Source organism: Molossus molossus, unplaced genomic scaffold, assembly GCF_014108415.1.
Source record: "Molossus molossus isolate mMolMol1 unplaced genomic scaffold, mMolMol1.p scaffold_m16_p_10, whole genome shotgun sequence".
NCBI lineage: Eukaryota > Metazoa > Chordata > Mammalia > Chiroptera > Molossidae > Molossus > Molossus molossus.
In genome coordinates, this window is record NW_023425345.1 from 108,674,007 (window position 1) to 108,695,863 (window position 21,857).

Below are 21,857 nucleotides of genomic sequence, written 5' to 3' on the forward strand. Positions count from 1 at the left end.
GAGTGCATCCAGGCGGCATGAGCCCTGCCCAGCTGGGAGCACAGGAGACTGGCTTTGGGCTCCTTAGCGTCTGACCAGTTTAGACCATACTCTGTTAAGGTCAGCTGTGTTCTTTCTACATTTGCTCCATCTGTGGTTTTTTTCCTGTCTCCCAGAAAGTGTATAAGCTACCTTCTGAGTTCTGCCCACCCCCAGCCCCACCCTCTACCCAAGTCCTTTAGCTCATACTTTCAAGTACCTGTCTCTCTAAACGCAGTGTTAGGTTTTCTTTTGTGCTGGGAAAACATGAACCTTTACCTTCTTGTGATGTCAGATCCTCTGGATGATGCTTGCCAGGATTTTCCCCAGAAGTCTATCTTCTGTGGGACCAAAATAATTCCTTTCTGTGCTGTCTGATAAAACTTATTGATTCCCCAGCACTGGGAACATGGGGGCTCGTTTCTGTTTCTGGAAGCAATGCTCTGGTTTCCTGCAGCTTGCTTTAGAGACCTTGTGAACAGGAGGTACATGTGAACTCCCTGTGCTTTTGTGTGCTTAGTTTTTTGGTGAATTATACAAGCCAAATTCTAGGGTTCCTATTGCCCTCCTTTAAAACAGGAGGCATGTTCTGGGGGTGGAGACACTGTGTGAGGTCTGCAGCAGCTGCTGCCTGGGGAGGCACTTGTGCAGTTTCTGTGGGGCTTTGACTCCTCGTTGGCAGGATGTGCTGGGACAGTCCCTGGGTGCCAGGGCGCTGCAGGTTGGGGTGCAGTGCTGCTTTCCCGAGCCGCAGCAGGCTGACGTGTGCATGTGCACAGCCTGGGCACGTGCCGTCATGCCTGCACACATGCCGTCATGCCTGCACACGGTCAGGACCCAGGAGTTCTCCTTCAGAAGACATGGCACCTACAGCCTGTTAGATTGTAGATTGGTTCTCCCATCCTTTCCTGAGGTGGTTTTATAGGTTATATTCTGTTTTTCTGTTGATTTTCATGATTTCCCAAAAAGAGATTGGACCTAAGTCATCATAGTCACCATATCCAAGAGTTTAGTTATCCTTTAAGAACAAAATCATTTAGCCCTGGCCATTGTGGCACAGTGGTCAGAGTGTTGGCCCATGCACTGAAGGGTCTCGGGTTTGATTTTCAGTCAAACCTGGGTTGCAGGTTCAATTCCCAACTCCCGTTGGGGTATGTGTGGGAGGCAATCGATCTATGTCTCTCTCTCGTATCAATGTTGCTTGCTCTCCTTCTCTCTCTCTCCCTCTTCCCCCTCCTTCCGTCCTTTCCACTCTCTCTAAGAAAATCAGTGGAAAAAATATCCTCAGGTGAGGATTAACAACAACAAACAATAACAAAAACACTTAAAGATAACAATAATAATTTGTGTACTCAGATGTTAACCAAACCAAATTTTATGTGAGGGCCTACAGAGTTGCAAGAGCACTTCAAAAGGCAGTGCATAATGCTGAACATGCAGCCCAATTAGGATAAGTAAATGTACAGTGAGTATTTTTTTACTGGAGGCATAATAGAAAAACTAGAATAAGCTAACAGAATACATTGGAATAAAACATGTTTGTTTAGGTTCTCAAATTTCACTAATCACTATTGGGATAATATTTCCATTTTCTGATGAAATAGTTTCTTGGCATCTTTTCAAATGTTGTTGTTTTTTTTCCCATTGATTTGAGAGAGAGAGAGAGAGAGAGAGAGAGAGAGAGAGAGAGAGAGAGAGAGATACATCAATCAGCTGCCTCCTGTTCTCCTACTGGTGATCAAGCCCAAAACCTGGGTATGTGCAGTGATCGGGATTCGAACCAGTGACCTCTTGGTGCATGGGACAAATGCTCAATCCACTGAGCCACACTGGCCAGGCAATGTGGAGAATTTTTATCTGCCCACAATTATGTAACAAGATAATATAACCAGTTTTATCATTTTGGGAATTTGCCATGTGCCAGTATTCTTATTGTCTTACTTTTTTTAAAAAATCCTCCCCTGAGGATATTTTTTCCATTGAGTTTTAGAAAGAGTGGAAGGAGGGGAGGGAAGGGGGAGAGACAGAGAGAGAAACATCAATGTGAGAGCGATACATCAATTGGCTGCCTCCTGCTCAACCCCTAGTGGGGATGGAGCCCACAGCCCGGGCATGTGCTCTGATGGGGAATCAAACTGGGACCTCTCAGTCCGTGGGACAGTGCTCAATCCACTGAGCCACACCAGCAGGGCCCAGCCCACTTCTCTTTAAATTATTTATTTTATTTTGGTGCTAACAACTGTTATAAAATGCTTTTATTAGTGTTTCTTTGATCATTGGCAAGGTTAAAAAATTTTTATGTTTGTTTAATTTGAGGCCAAATTTGTTCTTAACTCCATATGTATAAGTTACTTTAAAAATATTTTGTGCCCTGGCCGGTTTGTCTCATTGGTTAGAGCATTGGCCAATGGACCAGAGAAGTCCGGGTTCGGTTCCCGCTGAGGGCACGTGCCTTGGTTGCATTTGTCCCCAGCCCCAGTTGGGGTCGTGCGGGTGGCAACCACTCCATGTGTCCCTTTCACGTCGATGTTTTTCTCTCTCTCTCCCTCCCACTCTATCTGAGGATAAATGCAAAACGTCCTCGGGCGAGGATAAAAACAAAAAACAAAACCCAATGTTTTGTTTCCCACACAAGTGCTCACAAACACCCTGCCCCTGCCCCTTGCTGTGTGACAGTCTCAGTGTTGGTGCTGTGGCTTCACCAGCAGGCGTGTACGAGGCCACCCTGGGTGGGAGTCTCTGGAGCAGCACATCCCTGAGGCAGTGACTCACTTCCTTCTGCACACACGTTGGCCATTCAAAGGCAACTTCTTTGTTCTTCACTGCATTTTTCCACCATTGTTTGAGCACATACAAAACGAGAAGCCTTAAGAAGCCCAGTGGACTTCCGCATTGTCACTGGGAAGTACCCAGAATGCGGAGAGTGGAGCGCTGGGGGGCCCAGCTGGCCCGAGGCTCCCACACGTTGTGCCCAAGGTCCGTGTTTTGCCGAGACACTGTCCCACCGTGCCCCAAGGCACTGGGAGCCTTGGCCAGGGAGCAAGTGCAGCAGCGAGCCTGCCAGAGCTGTGGGCTCTGCTCCCCGTGTCACCGGGCGCTTCCTCTCGGGCTGTGACCATGCACACACTTCAGAAATCCCCTGCTTCTGGCTCGGTAGGCTTCATCTCGGTCCTCGAGAAATGTAGTTTTGGGTGAGATTTCTTTTTAAGGTGAAGGAGAGGAATACCACTCAATTTAAAGGCTGGCTATGCTATCTTCTTTTTCCTTGACAAGCTGAGGATGTGCTTGTTTATTTTAGGGTACAGTGTCTGGGGTCCTCAGAAGATGCTGGAACTGTTCCCCCCCAGGACAGCAGTGCTCAGGTGGCCACCAGGTCTCAGCTTCTTTGGCCAGCCCTGGGTGGGGACTCTTCCTCCACTGGGATTTGGAGCCTGAACTGCTGGTGTGTGTGAAAAAGACCGCGAGGCGGGTGGGCAGGCATGCGGAGGCCCACATGGACCCAACAAGGCCAGAGTTGTTCACTTCTCGTTTTTCAGCCATAACTGAATTACAGTGTGGGGATATAACTTTGCTAACATTCGGAAAATGCTTTCCTACCAGGAAGGGGTGGGAGAGGATCTCCAGGGGAAATTCTTTTCTTCGTACATCATAACTTCTCACTGAATTTAATTTGCGCTCGGTTCTGTGTTAATGCTGGAAGACAGCCGAGCTGTATGGAGCGTGTGAACCCAGCTTCTGTCTTCCTGTGAGTCATGAGTCATAAATTGTATGAGCATGACGGGGTGTGCCGAGGCTTTGCCCCTCGGAGGGTGACAGGCCAGGAGAGGGAAGGCAGGCGCACTGTGCCGGGCACCTCCGGAGCCCGGGACAGCGAAGCCGAAGCCAGCTGCCAGCCCTCGCTGCCCGGCGGTTCCTGCTCTGCAGGCCACAGGCTGGCGGGGGCCGGTCTTTGGGGGCCTTTTGGGACCTGTGACAGTTGGAGAGCTGGTCACTGGTCAAGAGGGAATCTCGCTGAGGTGCCCCCACCATACTCCCTGACCTGTGCCAGGAGGGGCAACTGGCCTTGGTGAGGCCTTCTCTCACCAGCCGCCGTGCTTGGCTCTCCGACAGCGCAGGGGGATGCCCGAGGTGCTGGCTGCGCCCCCACTCTGCGGCTCTCCTCCACGCAGGTTTGAAGTCACTTCTCAGCAACGCACCAGCCTGCTGGCTCTGCGTTTGAGTACTGCACCACAGGCCTGCGTGTCGCTCAGCCACCCACAGGGAGCAGGCTGTGCTTCTGGGTGGGTGCAGGGCTCACTGACGTCTTGCTGGGGCCGTGAACAGTCACGGCAGACGGGGAGCTGAATGTAAGGCAAGGCTGCATGTTCCTGGTGGGTCTGGGCACGGTTCTGTGTGTCCCATGGCTTGACAGCAAAGCTGTGTACATGGTACAGTCTCCTCTCCGCACAGTGCTTATAGAAGCTATGTTGGCTCAGTGCAGGGCAGACAGACAGGTGGACCCGCCGACTCTGGTTACTCCAAGGTGTTAACTGATACACGAGCTGGCTTATTCAAGGGGTTTTATGACTTGAAATGTTCCTGTGAACATTAGTCATTCTTTGTGGTCTCCTTGTGTTGATTTTCTTGGTTAAGTTCCTAGATTTGTACACAATTAACTTTTGGTGCCCAGTAAACAAGGTGAGATTGGAATATGTGCACACTTAACTTCGTCAGTCCCTCAGCACGGGGCAGGTTCTGGAGCAATGAATAAGCCTGTAGTTCGCCCTGACAGAGACAGGAGCTGGTGGCCACGCTGCAGACGAAGCAGGTTGGACAGTTCCTGCTGTGGGAAGGTCTTTCCTAATGGCACACTGTTAAACAGCTCCAGAAGCTCAGGGTGACCTGATAACTTCTTTCTCCAAGCTGTGGAGACCTCCGCAGAGAGGACCTCCTTGCAGAACAGAGGTGGGCGGGGTGGAGCCCGTCTGCCACCCTTGCAGGCGGGGAGGCACTGAAGGATCCACTTTGAACTCTGCCCCCTCAGCCGCTCATTCAGCATTCCGACACGTGCCCTTTCTGTCCTTACACCATCTCCCAGTCTGTAAACTGTCGCCTCGAGTTCCTCCTCCCTGGCATCGCCTCTCCAGGCCTTGGATGTCAGGATGTCGTTCCTGGCCCCTCCACGGCCCCTCTCTGCCCCGTCACCTTGCGGTGTCGCACGCTCGCTCCGCTGAGAATAGAGGCATGCGTTACAGCCAAGTACAGCCTCCGTGTTTTGTCCTACCGCTCATCTGGGGTGTTGCCAAGAAGGGCAAATTTGATTTTAATGTGATATAGTCAAATGACTATAAAACACTTAAGTTGTTCTAGTCTGGTAGGTGGGTGGATACAGCCATAAAGGACAAGGGAGTTTCCAGCCCTGCCAGCTTCTCCAGTCCTCAAGGGAGAGACGGTCTGACAGAGGTCAGGGCTCGTGATGCCTGTCCTGGGGCAGCGGAGCACAGTGGGCCTGGTCAGCCTGAAGGAGGGAGCATCTGGGATGGCGGCTGTCTCCTGGGTGGCCTTTTGCGAACACAGCCACTCTCTTTCTGCAGTAAGACAGCCCTGACCTGTCTCGGGGTGCTGGGGTCCCTGCACATCCTCACTCTCCCTTTTCCCTGTCTGACTTCCAGGAGCGCTCTCCCAGCCTTTGCCCTCAGAACTTCTCATCTCCTGTCATCACCCCCCTCCCAGATTTCATTTTCCTCCTCTCTGTTTGCCACCCCTTGACTGTCAGAACAGCGAGTCCCCTTCTGCTGCTTCTGCCTGCTCCGCCCCTGCCCCCAGCAGGCTGGCCTCTGTGGTCGTCCCTCTTGGCCCACAGTTCTGCAGCGCTCCCTGCCCTGTGCCCTCCTGTCTCCTCCAGCCTGCTTGATCGTTCTCCTCACTGACCTGCGTTCCTCTTGGGAAGTTTCTGCCACTACTTCAGATGGGGCAGACTCTGGGCCAGCTTCCCAGACCGTCCCTTTCTGCTGCCTCCTCAGGCCTCCAGCTGCCTTCCCACTAGGCCTCCACTCTTACTGTTCCACCTGCCAAGAATACCTTTTCTCTCCTGGGCTCCCCATCTGCCCAGATTATCTGTCCTGGGAGAGCCATCTCTCCCACAAGCAGCCTCTGGTGCCCACTCCCTTGGCAGGAAGGATCTGATTCCTCTGACCCTCATCCACTCCACCTGCATCTCCCTGTAGTGGCTGCCAGTGTCTGTCTTGTAGTCATCCCAGAGCAATTCTGAGGGACCTGTCTGTGCCACCCAGGGGTCCGTGGGCTCCTTTAGCCTGTTCTTTCCTTCTCCCGCTGGTCCAGGGCCCTGAGCGCGAGCCCACGGCTGCTGTGGGTGCACAGGGCCCTGCAAGCAGCAGGCACCAGGAGGGCTTTTACAAGTGACTGTTTGGAAACCCCCGTCCTCTAGGGCAGATCACCTGATCCTGACTTCAACATTGCAGTTGCCTCTGTCCGAGTCAGCTGGGAGTGAGCTGGGCCCAGCACGTTTCTCTGGCTCCCGCCATTCTCCACAGTACACTGTTCTAAGTTTAGGGTTATCCCCAGCCCCAATGTTTTCTGAGGAAAAACAGCATTTAAGATTCTTTCACGACCACTATCAAAATTCCTGTATGTCTTGACACATGCTGAACAGCCTGCAGTTCAGTGCAGCTTAGACCCTCATCATCAGGCACCTGCGGACATGTGACCAGCTGTGCCCATTCCAAGACTTGTCTGCGGTGCCCCCCCGCCCCCCCCAGTCCCAGGAGGCCAGGGTCACAGCAGTGAGGAGCGGGCAGGGACAGACACCCTGGTGCTCAGGTGCCCTGTGCTTCTGCAGGAGATGGCGGGCCGGGCACTGAAGCAGACGGGCAGCAGGAGCATCGAGGCTGCCCTGGACTACATCAGCAAGATGGGCTACCTGGACCCCAGGAAGGAGCAGATCGTGCGCGTCATCAAGCAGACCTCCCCGGGTGAGCGAGACCTGCGGCCGGTGAGAGGAGGTGGCTTGTACCCTAGAAGCACATAAGGGAGGTCCCTGGTCAGAAGATGGCCTCTGGGCACACGTGCGTGTGGTGGCTGAGCCGAGCCTGTCCTGCTCTGGCACTCTGGCAGGGGTGGGGGCACAGCTGCAGACCATGGGACCTGCCTGGGTGCCCTCCATCTGAAATAACCTGTGGTACTTCCTACAGGAGGAATTCTTGTTTTTTTGTTTTTAATGAAAGATTTAAAAATTCACTGGCTATTAAAATTAGGCAGAGTGAACCTAAAAATGTTCTTTGCAATTTCTCTTAAGCCTGTGGACGGGGTCTTTCAAAATCCAGCGACTGTAAAACATGCCACTTCCCATGCTGCGGGAGCGGCTGCCCAGTGGCGAAGGGGTGGTGCTGGCGGGCGCTCCAGCGGCAGCACTGCTGGCTGTCCAGTGCCCTCCAGGGCGCCGCAGGTGGGGCCTGCTCTGCAGCCCGAGGCCCGAGTGTGCTAGGACTCGTGATGCGCAGCAAAGGAGTGGGCCTGGGATGAACCCACTTCATTGCCGAGTGAGAATTATACAGGCTTTGTAAGCTGTGCCTTTGCTCTTAGGACAGCGGTTCTCAACCTGCAGCGCGACCCCCTTGGGGGTCGAACAGCCCTTTCACAGGGGTCGCCTAAGACCATTGGAAAACATTTGTGATGGTGATTCATATCAGTAGCAAAATTACAGTTATTAAGTAGCAACGAAAATAATTTTATGGTTGGGGTCACTACAATATGAGGAACTGTATTAAAGGGTCGTGGCATTAGGAAGGTTGAGAACCACTGTGCTAAGAGGACACAAACTCTTGATTTTTTCTTGACAGAAGGAGTCTCCTTACACAGTGCTGGGCCAGCTGTCCGTCAGGGTGCTTAGCTTTTCCCGTCTTGTCTCAGAGCACAGCTCCCAGGGGTCCGCGGGGCCATGCCCCTGGGGGTTCCTTCGGCCCCCTTTGTGCATGCTCAGGGTGCGGGCCCAGCAGTGGTGGCGGTGCCTGCTGCCCCTGGTGGCGCTGTGGAGGGCCTGCCTGTGCTAGGGCTCCAGGGAGGCTCCCCAGCAGGGCAGACCTTTGGGCTTCGAGGCCGCGGGACTGCGCAGCAGAGTCTCCTCTGCTCTGGTGCCTTCGGTCATGGAAGAGCCTGAAAATGCCAGAGCCCGATGGGCAGCCTTCTCTGATGCCACTCTGTTCTTCCCTCTGCAGGAAAGGGCGTGGCCCCCAGCCCTGTGCCACGGAGGCCAAGCTTTGAAGGCGTAGGAGACCCCTTCCCCCCCTACCACCCGCTGAGCGCGGCCTACGAAGGCAGCGGCGCGGTGGAGGAGGTGCCCCGGCAGTACGCGGACTTCCTCTTCGCCAGCGTCGGGCCCCACAGCGCACCTGGCGGCCCCCAGCACCAGCCCAAGGGCTACTCTGCAAGTATGGAGGCTGCCGGGATGAACTTCCCCGTGGCTGGGCCTGCGGGCCAGGGCCTCCCAATGCAGGGCCCACACTACAGGCCACACCTGCTGGTACCCGGGGAGCCCCTGGGCTACGGAGTCCAGCGCAGCCCCTCCTTCCAGAACAAGGGGCCTCCGGACACCACGGGGTATGCCAATCTGGGTGCCAAGGGCCCGGCTGGGCAGCCAGGGGCCGGGCACACTTTCCAAGCAGTGGGGGCCACAGCGGGTCTGTACGTGCCGCACCCACACCACAAACAGGCCCCACAGGTGCACGTGATGGTACCCCCACAGAGTCTGTTGGCCCCCTCCAGGAGCAGCCTCAACATGGATCTGTACGAGGCCGGCAGCGCCCCTGTCCAGCCGTGGCAGGTGCCCACCCTAGCCCGGCGCGACTCTCTACAGAAGCAGGTGGCGTTTCGGCCCGAGGGCTCTGTCCCCAGCAGAAGCAGCTCTTTCAATGGCCACCAGCAGCCCGTGGCGGTGGCTTCCCCCAACACCATCACAGCGGTGACAGCGGCACACATCTTGCACCCGGTGAAGAGCGTGCGTGTGCTCCGGCCTGAGCCGCAGACGGCGGTGGGGCCCTCCCATCCCGCCTGGCTGCCCGCGCCCACCCCTGCAGACGGGCCGGACTCTGCGGAGGAGCAGCCCCCGCCCTTGGTGGGCGCAGGGCCCTACCCGCGGGACGTGGACGTGAGGTGCCCACCCCCGCCCTACCCCAAGCACCTCCTGCTGCGGGGTGCAGCCGAGCAGGTGGATGTGGACTGCCTGTGTGTGGGGGTAGAGCAGCGGCTGCGGGGCACGCCCTCTGAGCCCCCCGACAGGGGTCTCAAAGGCGTCAAGGCAGACCGAATTGGGAAGGATAAGAAACTGATCCAGACGTCTCCAGTCCCGGTTCGCAAAAACAGCCCCGATGAGGAGAGAAGAGAGTCTCGAATCAAGAGCTACTCGCCCTACGCATTCAAGTTCTTCATGGAGCAGCATGTGGAAAATGTCATCAAGACCTACCAGCAAAAGGTCAACCGCAGGCTGCAGCTGGAGCAGGAGATGGCCAGAGTAATCTCTTCTCAGCCTTCCTAAGCCCTGAACGGGAGTTGCAGGAGGGTTTCTTTGCTTTATGTTTCCTGCGCTGTTGGCACCAACCAGTCATCTCCCTGCCTGGTCTGGGTAGGAGGGGAGGCCCTGGAGAGACCACAGGTTTCCCAGCCTCCCTTCCCTTTCCCTTGGCGGAGGGGTCATCTGTGGCTGTACACCAGGTGCCAATGGGAAATTACCAAATGGCTTTTATGTGTTTTTATTCATTAGCAGAATTCATTATGTTTTACTAACTAGTAACAAAACACTTGGGAAGAGTAGAAACAAAGTGTGAGGTTTTATGAATTGAAATTGTGGGATTTATGAAGAAAGTAGGGATTCATTTATCCTTCCTTTAAGTCCATAATTAATAAGTAGTGGTGTTTTTTGTTTTTTGTTTTCTGTTTTTTCAGGGAGAGAGAGAGAGAGAGAGACAGAGACATCAATGGGCTGCCTCTTGCACGTCCCCCACTGGGGATCGGGCCCAAAACCTGGGCATGTGCCCTGACTGGGAATCGAACCAGGACCTCTCAGTCCATGGGAGGACACTCAGTCCACTGAGCCACACCAGCCGGCAACAAGTAGTGTTTTAAAGAGAACTTACTTGACACAAAACTGCTAGAGAAGGTAATTAATGAAATTATTTAAATTAAGTCTTACAGCAAATTTAAATTACACAAACCAATAATTTTAAATTATAAAAATAAGATGTGTGCACTTACTTTCTGCTCTTCCATTTTCATTGACTTTTTCTTTTCTGTTTTCTCATTTTCCCTAAGCTACTAAAAAATGAGGTTGCTCTTAGAGTTCCAGGAATTTTGTGGTCCTCTTTCCACAGAATTTGTTCATAGAAGTTTCCTTTAGTTTTTAAGGGCCTGAAGTCACCCAGAGAGAGACTTCTTTTCTATTATTCTCTTTGGATTCTGGATTTGTGTCTGTATATGAATATAAAGAACAAAACAGATTGTTCTCTTGCTTGGAATATATTGGACCTATTCTCCTATCTAATTCTTATAGATCAAGTCAGGGTCCTCTCAGTTCCAGGGTATCTCCAGCCAACCATCTCGTGCTGGGGCTCCTCTGATGTGACCCTTGTTTTCCTGCTTTGCAGGCCGGACTCTGTGAGGCTGAGCAGGAGCAGATGAGGAAGATCCTCTACCAGAAGGAGTCCAACTACAACAGGCTGAAGAGGGCTAAGATGGACAAGTCCATGTTTGTGAAAATCAAAACCCTGGGGATCGGTGCCTTTGGGGAAGTGTGCCTGGCGTGCAAGGTGGACACTCACGCTCTGTACGCGATGAAGACCCTGAGGAAGAAGGATGTCCTGAACCGGAATCAGGTGGCCCACGTCAAGGCTGAGAGGGACATCCTGGCTGAGGCGGACAATGAGTGGGTGGTCAAACTCTACTACTCCTTCCAAGACAAGGACAGCCTGTACTTTGTGATGGACTACATCCCAGGGGGAGACATGATGAGCCTGCTCATCCGGATGGAGGTCTTTCCTGAACACCTGGCCCGCTTCTACATTGCAGAGTTGACTCTGGCCATCGAGAGTGTCCACAAGATGGGCTTTATCCACCGAGACATCAAGCCAGACAACATTTTGATAGATCTTGATGGTCACATCAAACTGACAGATTTTGGTCTCTGCACTGGATTCAGGTGGACTCACAACTCCAAGTACTACCAGAAAGGTATTGTCTCAGGCACACCACACCTGCTGTACATGTCTGCACACAACTGAGCCATCTGAAGGCAACTGTTTCCCACCCTGGTAGCTCCTAATTATTGTGAAAGTATCTGTCACTCCATTATTTTATGATTTGGTGTGACATCTTTCTCCCTAAAGAAGCAGTACGATATGTATGAGTGGATTTGAGCTTACAGTGATATTTTAGGGCAGTGGACCGAGGTGTCAGGGGTCCTTTGTGAGGGCCATCACTCTTCCCTACTGAAATGAGTCGTAAAAAGTAAGCCTCACCCTGGCCGGTGTGGCTCGGTAGTTAGGGTGTCAGCCCGCAGACCAATGAGTCTTGGGTTTGATTCCAGTTGAGGGCATGTACCTTGGTTGCAGTTTGTCCCTGGCCCTGGTTGGGTCGTGCGGGAGGCAACCAGTCAATGTGGCTCTATCACATCGGTGTTTCCCTCCCTCCCTCCCTCTCTATCTGATAATAAGTAAAGAAATATCCTCAGGTGAGAAATAAAATACAAAAAGAAAAGAAAAAATAAGCCTCACAGCCTCCTGAGGAGTCCTAGCCCCGCTTACCTAACTGTCCTGCAGTATCTGCAGCACCTGTAGGTGTGGGTGTGGTTATAGGTATGATCACAGTCAACTCCAGCTCCTGTTGTTCTGCTGTTTGGAGTGGAAAGAGGGAGAGATGCCATCTATGGTTTACCTCCTGTACAACCCCGATCAGGGCTGGGATTGAACCTGCAACCTAGGCATGTGCGCTTGACCAGAATTGAACCCAAGACCCTTCGGTCCTTGGGCCGATACTCTAACTACTGAGCCAAACCAGCCAGGGCGTGGCTCAGATTCTTGAAGTAGTTATTTTAGTACCATAGTTGAGGCTTCTGTTTTTTTATTCTTCACCTGAGGATATTATTTTATTTATCATCAGATAGAGTGGGAGGGAGGGAGAGAAAGAAACATCAATGGGATAGAGCCACTCATCGACTGGTTGTCTCCGTGTCACACGATCCAATCAGGGCTGGGGAGAAACCAAAACCAAGGTACGTGCCCTTGACTGGAATAGAACCCGAGACTCATTGGTCCATGGGCCGACGCTCTAACTGCTGAGCCAAACCGGCCAGAGCTCAGGCTGTATTTTTTATCTTAACGTAAATCTAATCCTAAATTGCCCTGGCCGGTTTGGCTCAGCAGTTAGAGCGTCGGCCTGCGGTCCAGAGAGACACTGGTTCGGTTCCTGCTAAGGGAATGTACCTCAGTTGCAGTTTGTCCCCGGCCCTGGTTGGTCGTGTGGGTGGCAGCCACTCGATGTGTCCCTTTCACGTCGATGTTTCTCTCTCTCTCCCTTTCTCTCCCTCCCACTCTGTCTGAACAAAATATGGAAGGATGTCCTCTGGTGAGGATTAAAAAAAAAAATCTAATCCTAAATCATTTAATTTATTCTCGTTTTTTTAAACTGCATCTAAAAATCTCCGTATGTGTTTCCATGCTCATCTTAAAGCACGTCTTGGGAGGTTCCCTGGGTTATCGGAGCCTCAATGCAGCTGGTCCCCAGGGCACGGCCGTCCCCCCCCCCCGCCCGTTCCCACGGCACGGCTGCCCCCCCCACCCGTCCCCACGGCACCGCCGGTCCCCCCCGGGCCATGCGCTGTTCACCTGGCCAGCCTCAGACCCAGATGTCAGGCTGCCCTGCTAGCAGCTGGGCAGGGTCTTTCTCTTGGTGTGTCAGGAGCTGAATTGAATTGTTCTCCAGTTTAAAGCTAGGGGTTTGTTGAATACTGAAAACTTACTTTGTTTTGTGTTCTTTTTTTCACTGCCCCGATTCCTGGTGAAAAAGGGAGCCACATCAGACAGGACAGCATGGAGCCTGGTGACCTCTGGGACGACATGTCTAATTGTCGTTGTGGAGACAGGCTGAAGACCCTGGAGCAGAGAGCCAGGAAGCAGCATCAGAGGTGTCTGGCACACTCCCTGGTTGGGACCCCAAATTACATTGCACCGGAAGTGCTCCTCCGAAAAGGTGGGTGCTGCGGGCACTCGCCTCGGGCGTCCCACACACCTGCCCATCTTGCTCCAGAGCTGTGGAGCCAGAGGACCTCAGGGAGCCTCCTGCTTGCTGAGACCCTGACCGTCCCCACTGGGACAGCCCACAGGAGTGCGTGTCTCTCCGAGTGGACCTGCCCTCGCTCCCAGGGTGGCAGCAGACTGGCACCTTTAGTCTGTCTCTGCCCCTTCCACTGGGACGTGAGAGGTGGGCATGAGCTCTCCCCCTGGAGCCCAGGAGGCTCACTGCAGCTGGGGAGTGGGGGGAGGGGGGAGGGGGGAGGGGGGAGGGCAGGAACCGCTCTGTCTGCCACGTCAGTGTCCAGGCTCTAGCTGTGGCTCCTTTTTTAATTTTTATTTTTTCCAATTACAGTTTGCATTCAGTATTATTTTGTATTAGGTTCAGGTGTACAGCATAGTAGTCAGACAATCATACACTTTAGGAAGTGGTTCCCCCTGATTTCAAGTGCCCCCCCACCGCCGCACTGTGCAGAGTAGTTGCGATGTCGCGGACTGTCTTCCCTGCACTGTGCTTGGCATCCTCACGACTGTCTGCTAGGCTGTACCTCTCAGTCTCGTCATCTTTGGACCCAGTCCCCCATCCTTCCTCCCCGCTGCAGCCTCAGTCTGTTCTCGGTACCTGGGAGTCTGTTCTCTTTTATTTGCTCGTTTATATTGTTCAGTAGACTCCACGTATAAGTGAAATCATGTTACTGGACTTTCTCTGACTGATGAATTTCACTCAGCATAATACTCTCCAGATTCACCCGTGCTGTTGCACAGCATACCGTTTCGTTCTTTTTTATGGCCAAGTAATACTCTGTTGTATATATGTGCCAAAGCTTCCTGCTCAAGTTCCGAGCTGGTTATCGAGTACGACAGAATACAAATATTATTTTCCTCCAGTACCAAAGCATCTTGAAGGTCAGCTTTGGGGACAGTAGTGTGCATAACACCACAAGTGCTCGGCAGAAGTGGTCCTGGATGGACTCTGTTCCATCAGACGTGACATCTGACTGACCACCAAAGGAATCGTCCAATCGTCAGTGGCTTATCATCCTGAGTCCACCCCGTGAATCCAGGGTCGGCGGTCTGTCTTTTCACACGTGCTGCTTCAAGTCTCTGCAGCCAGCCAGACTCAGTCCCAGCTGTTCCTTTGTTAGCTGTGGTGACCGAGGCAGTGGTGACCACTCAGAGCCACATTGTTGCCCAATCACGGTCTCAGTAGGAGGGAGGTGCTGGGCTGTGGGGACGACATCCTGTCTCCCCCCAACCCCTCTCCAGTGTCCAGCATGGACACTGTCTAGGAACCAAGGTGGGGTCACTCTGCAGCCCCCAGTGCCAGATGGGCAGGGAGGAGTGGAGGGAGGGCAGCCTGTTCTGCGCCCCCGTGGGGCTGGCTCCCACGGCCTCGGCGCGTCCTGCCTTGGCCTTGTCTTGGCAGCGTGGTGAGAGTCTGGCTGGATGGTGCCTTGCACAGAGGTGGTGTCTGCAGTGACAGTTGTTGTCTTTGCCAAAGTGACGCCTTTCCCCTCCGCATTCTTTAACCCCTCCAAACCTCTTGGGAAAGCCTGGCCAGGAAGGTTCATGCTGGACACACCTGGATTGGAGAGAGAGCCACTGGTGTGCGCTGTTCCACTTGCTCTTGCATTCACGGGCTGCTTCCTGTCTGTGCCCTGACTGGGGATCCAACCCACCATCTTGGTGTATCAGGATGTCGCTCTAACCAACCGAGCTACTCAGCCAGGGCAACAGTAATCTTTTTTAATTAAGGTCTTTTCTTCGTACAAAAGCATCCTGTGTTTATCACAGACCAGTGACTGAAAATAAGGAAAAGGACAAGTGACCCGTCCTCCTCCCCAGCACGTGCCCTTCCCAGCCCTTCCCGGAGCCGCACGTGCCGGAGCCGTCTTGTGTGGGTGGCTGCCCGGCCGCGTGCCCGGGCGGAGGGGCGTCCCCGAGGAGCCCTCTCTGGGAAGACTGCTGGCTGGCACTGACCGCGCCTTGCCTTCCAGGGTACACTCAGCTCTGTGACTGGTGGAGCGTCGGCGTGATTCTCTTCGAGATGCTGGTGGGGCAGCCCCCCTTCCTGGCGCCCACGCCCACGGAGACCCAGCTGAAGGTAAGGGGGTGCACCTGCCGGCTGCGAACAGTTTTCCGACCTGCTCTTCCGAGTGGGGCAGGGGCTCACTGTAGGCAATTTTTAAAGTATTACTCTTATTACCTATTTTGAAAATGTTTATTTTACTAAGTAAAGCCCCAGAGTTAGACCTGAGATTTTTTATTTATTTATTTTTTTTAATCTTCTCCTGAGGATATGTTTACTGATTTGAGAGAGAGAGGAAGCAAGAGAGAGAGAGAGAAAGAAACATCAATCGGTTGCTCAACTCCCACCATATACACCCCAACCAGGGATCAAATACGAAACCTAGGTGTGTGCCCCGACTGGGAATCAAACCCTCAACCGGCGGAGCCACCCGGCCAGGGCTAGACCGGAGTTGTGAAATACAGTATATGTGCGTCTGAAACTTGACTTGAACCATTGGTCACTTGCCATCCTGATGTCTCCAGGTGAGAACAAGCATGAATGGTCAGGCACGGTCAGGTCTGCTCTCTGCAGCACTGTGCCCATGGTGCCCACCGTGCCCACGGTGCCCCAGCAGGAAACTCGATAAATGGTCTCTAGCCCTGACAGGTGTGGCTCAGCAGTTGGAGCGACTCAGTGGGCATGTACCTCGGTTGCAGTTTGTCTTTGGCCCTGGTCGGGTTGTTTCGGAGGCAACCAGTCTGTCTCTCTCACATCAATGTTTCTCTCTCTCCCTCTCCCTCCCTCCCTCCCACTCTTTCTGATTATAAATGGAAAAATATCCTCGGGTGAGCATTAAAAAATAAATAAAAATATCAATGATCTCTAAAGAAGTTTGTCTATTTGATTGTTATATCATTACTTTTTGCAAATTATCAGCTGTGAGGTTAGGCTAGGTGTGCAAGTGAATTTCTAATAGTCACTTGAGATAAATAAATAGTTTTAGATGATGGCCATTCACTCTCTGAGATAAATGATTTGATTACTTAAGAAAGACTGAATTGAGAATCTGTTGAAATCTTGGTAATTTCTCAGACAGCGCCTTACCCACTGACACATATTTACTAACAATTCTAGGAAGAATCTATATGCCCTGGAGGTCATGGTAGACCCTAAGGTAATAGTCTCTTAGTTAGCCCTGGCCAGTTTGGCTCAGTGGTTGAGCGTCGACCTGCGGACCAGAGAGTCCTGGGTTCGGTTCCCACTAGGGGCACGTACCACCAAAAAAAAAAAAGTCTTAGTTAGAAGAACCCTAAATTAAGGCTTTGTTTCACTCTAGTAGCAATAAAATTGGAAGTTGGCATTACTGTATTCTCATTGGATAGCTAAACCACTCACTGATTTGCCTGCATGATCATAACTCAATTTCTATTGTGATAAAACTTACCATTCTAACTACTTTTAAGCGTGCAGTCCAGTCCAGGGAGCACACTCGCAGGGCCGGGTGCGGTCGGGACAGGGGGCACACTCGCAGGGCCGGGTGCGGTCGGGACAGGGGGCACACTCGCAGGGCCGGGTGCGGTCGGGACAGGGGGCACACTCGCAGGGCCGGGTGCGGTCGGGACAGGGGGCACACTCGCAGGGCCGGGTGCGGTCGGGACAGGGGGCACACTCGCAGGGCCGGGTGCGGTCGGGACAGGGGGCACACTCGCAGGGCCGGGTGTGGTCGGGACAGGGGGCACACTCGCAGGGCCGCGCACCCGGCACCACCATGCATCTCTAGTCACTCTTATCCTCCCTGACAGAATTGTGCCCATTGACATTGGCCCGTGTGGCTCGGCAGTTAGAGCATTGGTCTGAGGACTGAACAGTCTTGGGTTCAATTTCTGGTCAAGAGCAGTACCTGGGTTACAGGTTCAATTCCAGAACCTGGTTACAGTCATGGGGGAGGCAACTAGTTGATGTGTCTCTCTCTCTCCCTTTCCCTCTCTCTCTCTCTCTCTCTCTCTCTCTCTGTTGCTTCTCGCTCTCTCTTTCTCCCCCCCCCCCCTTTCTTCCTCCCTTCCACTCTAAGAAGCTATAGAAAATATTCTCGGTGGAGGAGGGGGAAAAAAAGAAACTCTACCCATTAAACAATAACTCCCCATTCCCTCCCCCACCCCTATAGCGTGTCTTCTACTTTCTGTCTGTGTGAGGTTGACTGTTGGTGCTTCAGATACCTGGACTCACACAGCATCTGCCTTTCTGAACGGTTTGTTTCACTGAGCATAATGTGTTCAAGGGTCACCCATGTTGTTACATGGGGAAGAATTTCTTTCTTTTTGTTTTTACTCTTTGGGTGAGGGGGGATTAATCCTCAATTGAGAATATTTTTTCCATTGATTTTTAGAGAGAGTAGAATGGAAGGGAGGGATGGAAAGAGGGGAGAGAGAGAGAGAAACATCAATGTGAGAGACACTTTGGTTGGTTTCCTCCCACACAACTCCTACTGGGGATGGAGCCTGCAACCTGGGCATATGCCCTGACTGGGAATTGAACCAGACCTCTCAGTCCATGGGGTGATGCTCCATCCACTGGGCAACACTGCCAGGCATTTTTTCTTTTCTATAGTAGCCATCTCAATGGTGGCTTCACTTCGTTCCAGTGCAGTGACATCTCACTGTGGCTCGGACTTGCATGTCCCTGCTGGGAGCAGTGCTCAGCGTCCGCCGCACACTGCTGGGCGTCATGTCCCTTTCTGCATCGGGCCATTGCTTTTGTTGCTCCGTTGTAGGAATTCTTCATACATTCTGAGTAATAACTCCTTATAAGATGCATGTTTTACAAAAGTAATCTTTCATTCTTTCAGTAGTGTCTTTTCATGAACTAAAGTTTTAAATTTTGATAAAGTCCAATTTATATATTTTTCTTTTGTTTCCTGTGCTTTTGTTATCATATGCAAGAAATCATTGCTGAATCCAATATCATGAAGATTTTCCTCTCTGATTTCTTCCAGAAGTTTTATAGTTTTAGCTCTACTAAAACTACTCAGCGTCAGACCAGCCCTCCACCCACGTGCCCCCTGGTGTTCAGCCAGCCACCTGGCAGCAGCACGTGCGCCTGGTCTGCAGTGTGAGCAGTGAAGTCCCTGGGCTTTTCCCTTCCCGAGACACATCCCCGTGACACATGCTCACTGCGCACGGAGGTGGCCGCTGGTGGTTGAGCCAAGGCCAGAGGGCAGGGCAGCTTCGTTCTTCTCCATGAGGTTGCTTCTTAAATCACAAGACCCCAGCTGACCACCTCTAGGCCGTAACAAGTGTTGAGTGAGAACCATGATAGTCAGCAGAAATCTCTTGCCAAAGCTAAAGAAATGACTCAGAGAGGATCAGTTTCCCGTGTTTGTGGAAAGCACGAAACTATTTTGCTAACCAATCTTTCTGATAGAAGAAGATCAGTCTCGCCCTGGCCAGTTTGGCTCAGAGGTTAGAGCGTCGGCCTGCGGTCCGGAGAGACCCGGGTTCGGTTCCCGCTAAGGGCATGTACCTCGGTTGTAGTTTTTCCCCGGCCCTGGTTGATCGTGCGGGTGGCAGCCACTCGATGTGTCCCTTCACGTCGATGTTTCTCTCTCTCTCTCCCTCCCACTCTATCTGTACAAAAAATGGAAAAATATCCTCAGGTGAGGATAAAAAAAAAAAAGATCAGTCTCTCTTGGTCTGTATTTGGCTTCAGCATCCCTGGCCTCAGGCTGTGCGCCCCAAACCAGAGCATTGGCCCTCTGTAGCTGCTCCGTCCTCAGCTACGGCTTCCGAGTCCATCCTGACTTTCCTGCCACCATGAAAACAAAACTATTTTACAGTCACGCCATCACATACTGACCCAGAACTGCCCATATAGGCCTTTTGAGATGTTGGGAGAAACTAAAACTTTGATCCTCTTGTCTCTTGAGGTGATAAACTGGGAGAGCACGCTCCACATCCCAGCCCAGGTCAGGCTGAGCCCCGAGGCCCGGGACCTCATCACCAAGCTGTGCTGTGCCGCGGACCACCGGCTGGGGCGGGGTGGGGCCGACGACCTGAAGGCCCACCCGTTCTTCATCGCCATTGACTTCTCTAGTGACATTCGGAAGCAGCCAGCTCCCTATGTTCCCAAGATCAGCCATCCCATGGACACCTCAAACTTTGACCCCGTGGATGAAGAAAGCCCTTGGAGTGCTGCTAGTGAAGACAGCACCAAGGCCTGGGACACACTCAGCTCCCCAAACAACAAGCACCCTGAGCACGCATTTTATGAATTCACCTTCCGAAGGTTCTTTGATGACAACGGCTACCCTTTCCGGTGCCCAAAGCCTTCAGGAGCAGAGGTGGCGCAGGCTGAGGACTCCGATTTGGAAAACCCCAGCCTGGTGGATCAGACTGAAGGCTGTCAGCCGGTGTACGTGTAGACACCCTCGGCACTGACACCCGGGCGTGGCCGGTTCCTTCAGGACCGAGGGGAGGGCCAGGGTGGCTTTGTTTTTAGTCAGCCCATTGATTACTTCACTTGAAATTCTGGTCTTCACCAAAAAACCAAACCAAAACAAAAATGCTATTTAAAAAAGGACTCAAGTTTAGCATATCTTCATTTCTAGACTCTGGTTGATAAGGGGATGGTGTCAACATGGCTTTGAATTGGCTTTTGAGGATCTTCACTGCATTGAAACAATTTTTTAAACATTTAGTACAGTTTAGAAAGAGCACTTATTTTGTTTATAGTCATTTTTCTTACTAAATTATAGGGATTAACTCTGACAAATCATGCTGCTGTCATTTTATACATTTGTATTTTATCACAGCACTTAGCTCACATTTAGGAAAAGAAATGAAAACTGAAGACCGTGATAAGAAATCTCTGTGCAATAAGTAAAAAAAAGATAACACTGTTTTGATATTACTGATACCATTTTATTCACACAGTGGTTTTTGTTTTATATTTTTCCGCATTTCAAAATTGTAATATGTTAAAAGCTGCTTTTTTTTTCTTTCTGCATATTATAGTATCATAGACAGTGTGAGCACGGTGACCCAGGGGTGTGCTTCCTGATGTCTGGCGTGTGGAGTGACGCGAGCCGGGTCTTCTGTTACAAATGACCTTGTCTTGCCATTCACAGCGGGTTCTGTGAAGACTTTATACAGTATCTATAAATGAGACATTGTAGACAGTGTGCGATGATGTGTTGTGTGGGTGCCTTCACTGTGATTGTATCCCTTACTGTTTTGTTAAAGAAATGCAGGTGTGTAACTGAGAATTGACTTTCTGTGTGTGTCTTGGGTATGGTTGGATTCTTTGGGGGCTAAACTTAAGCGTTTGTCATATACTAAACTTGTGTACATCTAAAGGGATTAATTTAGCTATGCCAAAAAGTTTGAAGTTAATCACAGAAGCCCGTCTGTTTCACCAGTCGTCTGCTCTCTCATTCTTGGCATAGCTGCTGTGTGGAGTCCAGTGGCTGCCACCAGCCAGGCCCCTGAGGTCCGCCTGGTGAGCTTTCTGCCGACACAGCTGCGCCCTAACCAGGGTGGAATTCAGTAACCTCGGCATTCTTTCACTTCTTTTTTTTTGGTGTGCTTTGAAGTATCAATGTTAACTTGGTTTTAAAAATACATTTTCCTCATCTTTGTAAAACAGCAAGGATTATTCAAAGTGACATTGGAATAAAAAAATTAAGCCATACATATTTTCTTAGATGTGTAGATGTATATATAAGTACATAGATAAACATACAAAATATTCCTTATCTTAAATTAGTATGATTCCTATTTAAAGTGATTTATATTTGAGTAAAAAGTTCAGTTCTCTTTTGCTTTTTAAAAATCCAATACATCATAATTTCATTATATTATTCCACATATTTTTCCTTGACGTTTTAGCATAATGTATTCATTATTTAGTACATATCTAGGCAACAACACATAAGTTTATCAATGTCTAACTATAAAAAAGATCCCTGTGTACCGGTTTACATTTTGTATGAATGGCAACCCTGATATCTGCTGTGCTTGTGCCGTGACAGCCAGTGTCCCCGCAACTTGGCAGCATTGCGTGTTGTTACTCACAGTGCTCGGACACACTTACGTGGTAGGCTCTTTCTCAGGAACTCAATTTAACTATTATTTATTGGTGTATCATTCATTGCCTTTGAAAGCTTCTACTGGCACAATTTATTATTAAAATTTTGAATACAAACCCCTTGGTGTCATGTTTTATTGGAATTTTAATATGTTAATTTTTTTCTTTATTGACTTTAGAGGGAGAGAGAGAGAGGGATAGAAACATCAATGAGTGAGAACATCAATTGGCCGCCTCCTGCATGCCCTGCACTGGGAATTAGTCCCTCAACCTGGGCATGTGCCCTGACTGGGAATCGAACCGATGACCTCTTGATGCATGGGTTGATGCTCAACCTCTGAGCCACACCACTGGGCTTTATTGAAATTTTTAAGTTCTTGATTTTATCAGTGTGTCATATGAGACAGTTAAAAGTAATTTTTTGTGTATCCTTAGAGAAATGAGACTTTATGTATATATGGCACAAAAAATAT

At 51.2% G+C, this 21,857-nt stretch overlaps 1 protein-coding gene across 2 annotated transcripts in view; it reads left to right on the forward strand.

Annotated features, from left to right (window-relative positions):
- Positions 1–20,983, forward strand: part of LATS2 (large tumor suppressor kinase 2) — an 86,140-nt gene extending 65,157 nt beyond the window's left edge. For both annotated transcript variants that reach the window (XM_036252121.1, XM_036252120.1), the window contains exons 3-8: positions 6,857–6,989; positions 8,232–9,523; positions 10,653–11,235; positions 13,069–13,251; positions 15,290–15,396; positions 19,226–20,983. In XM_036252121.1, coding sequence (XP_036108014.1) covers positions 6,857–6,989; positions 8,232–9,523; positions 10,653–11,235; positions 13,069–13,251; positions 15,290–15,396; positions 19,226–19,720 — 2,793 coding nt within the window. In that variant the 3' untranslated portion in view covers positions 19,721–20,983. The remainder of the gene's footprint in view (positions 1–6,856; positions 6,990–8,231; positions 9,524–10,652; positions 11,236–13,068; positions 13,252–15,289; positions 15,397–19,225) is intronic.
- The last annotated feature ends 874 nt before the right edge of the window (positions 20,984–21,857 follow it).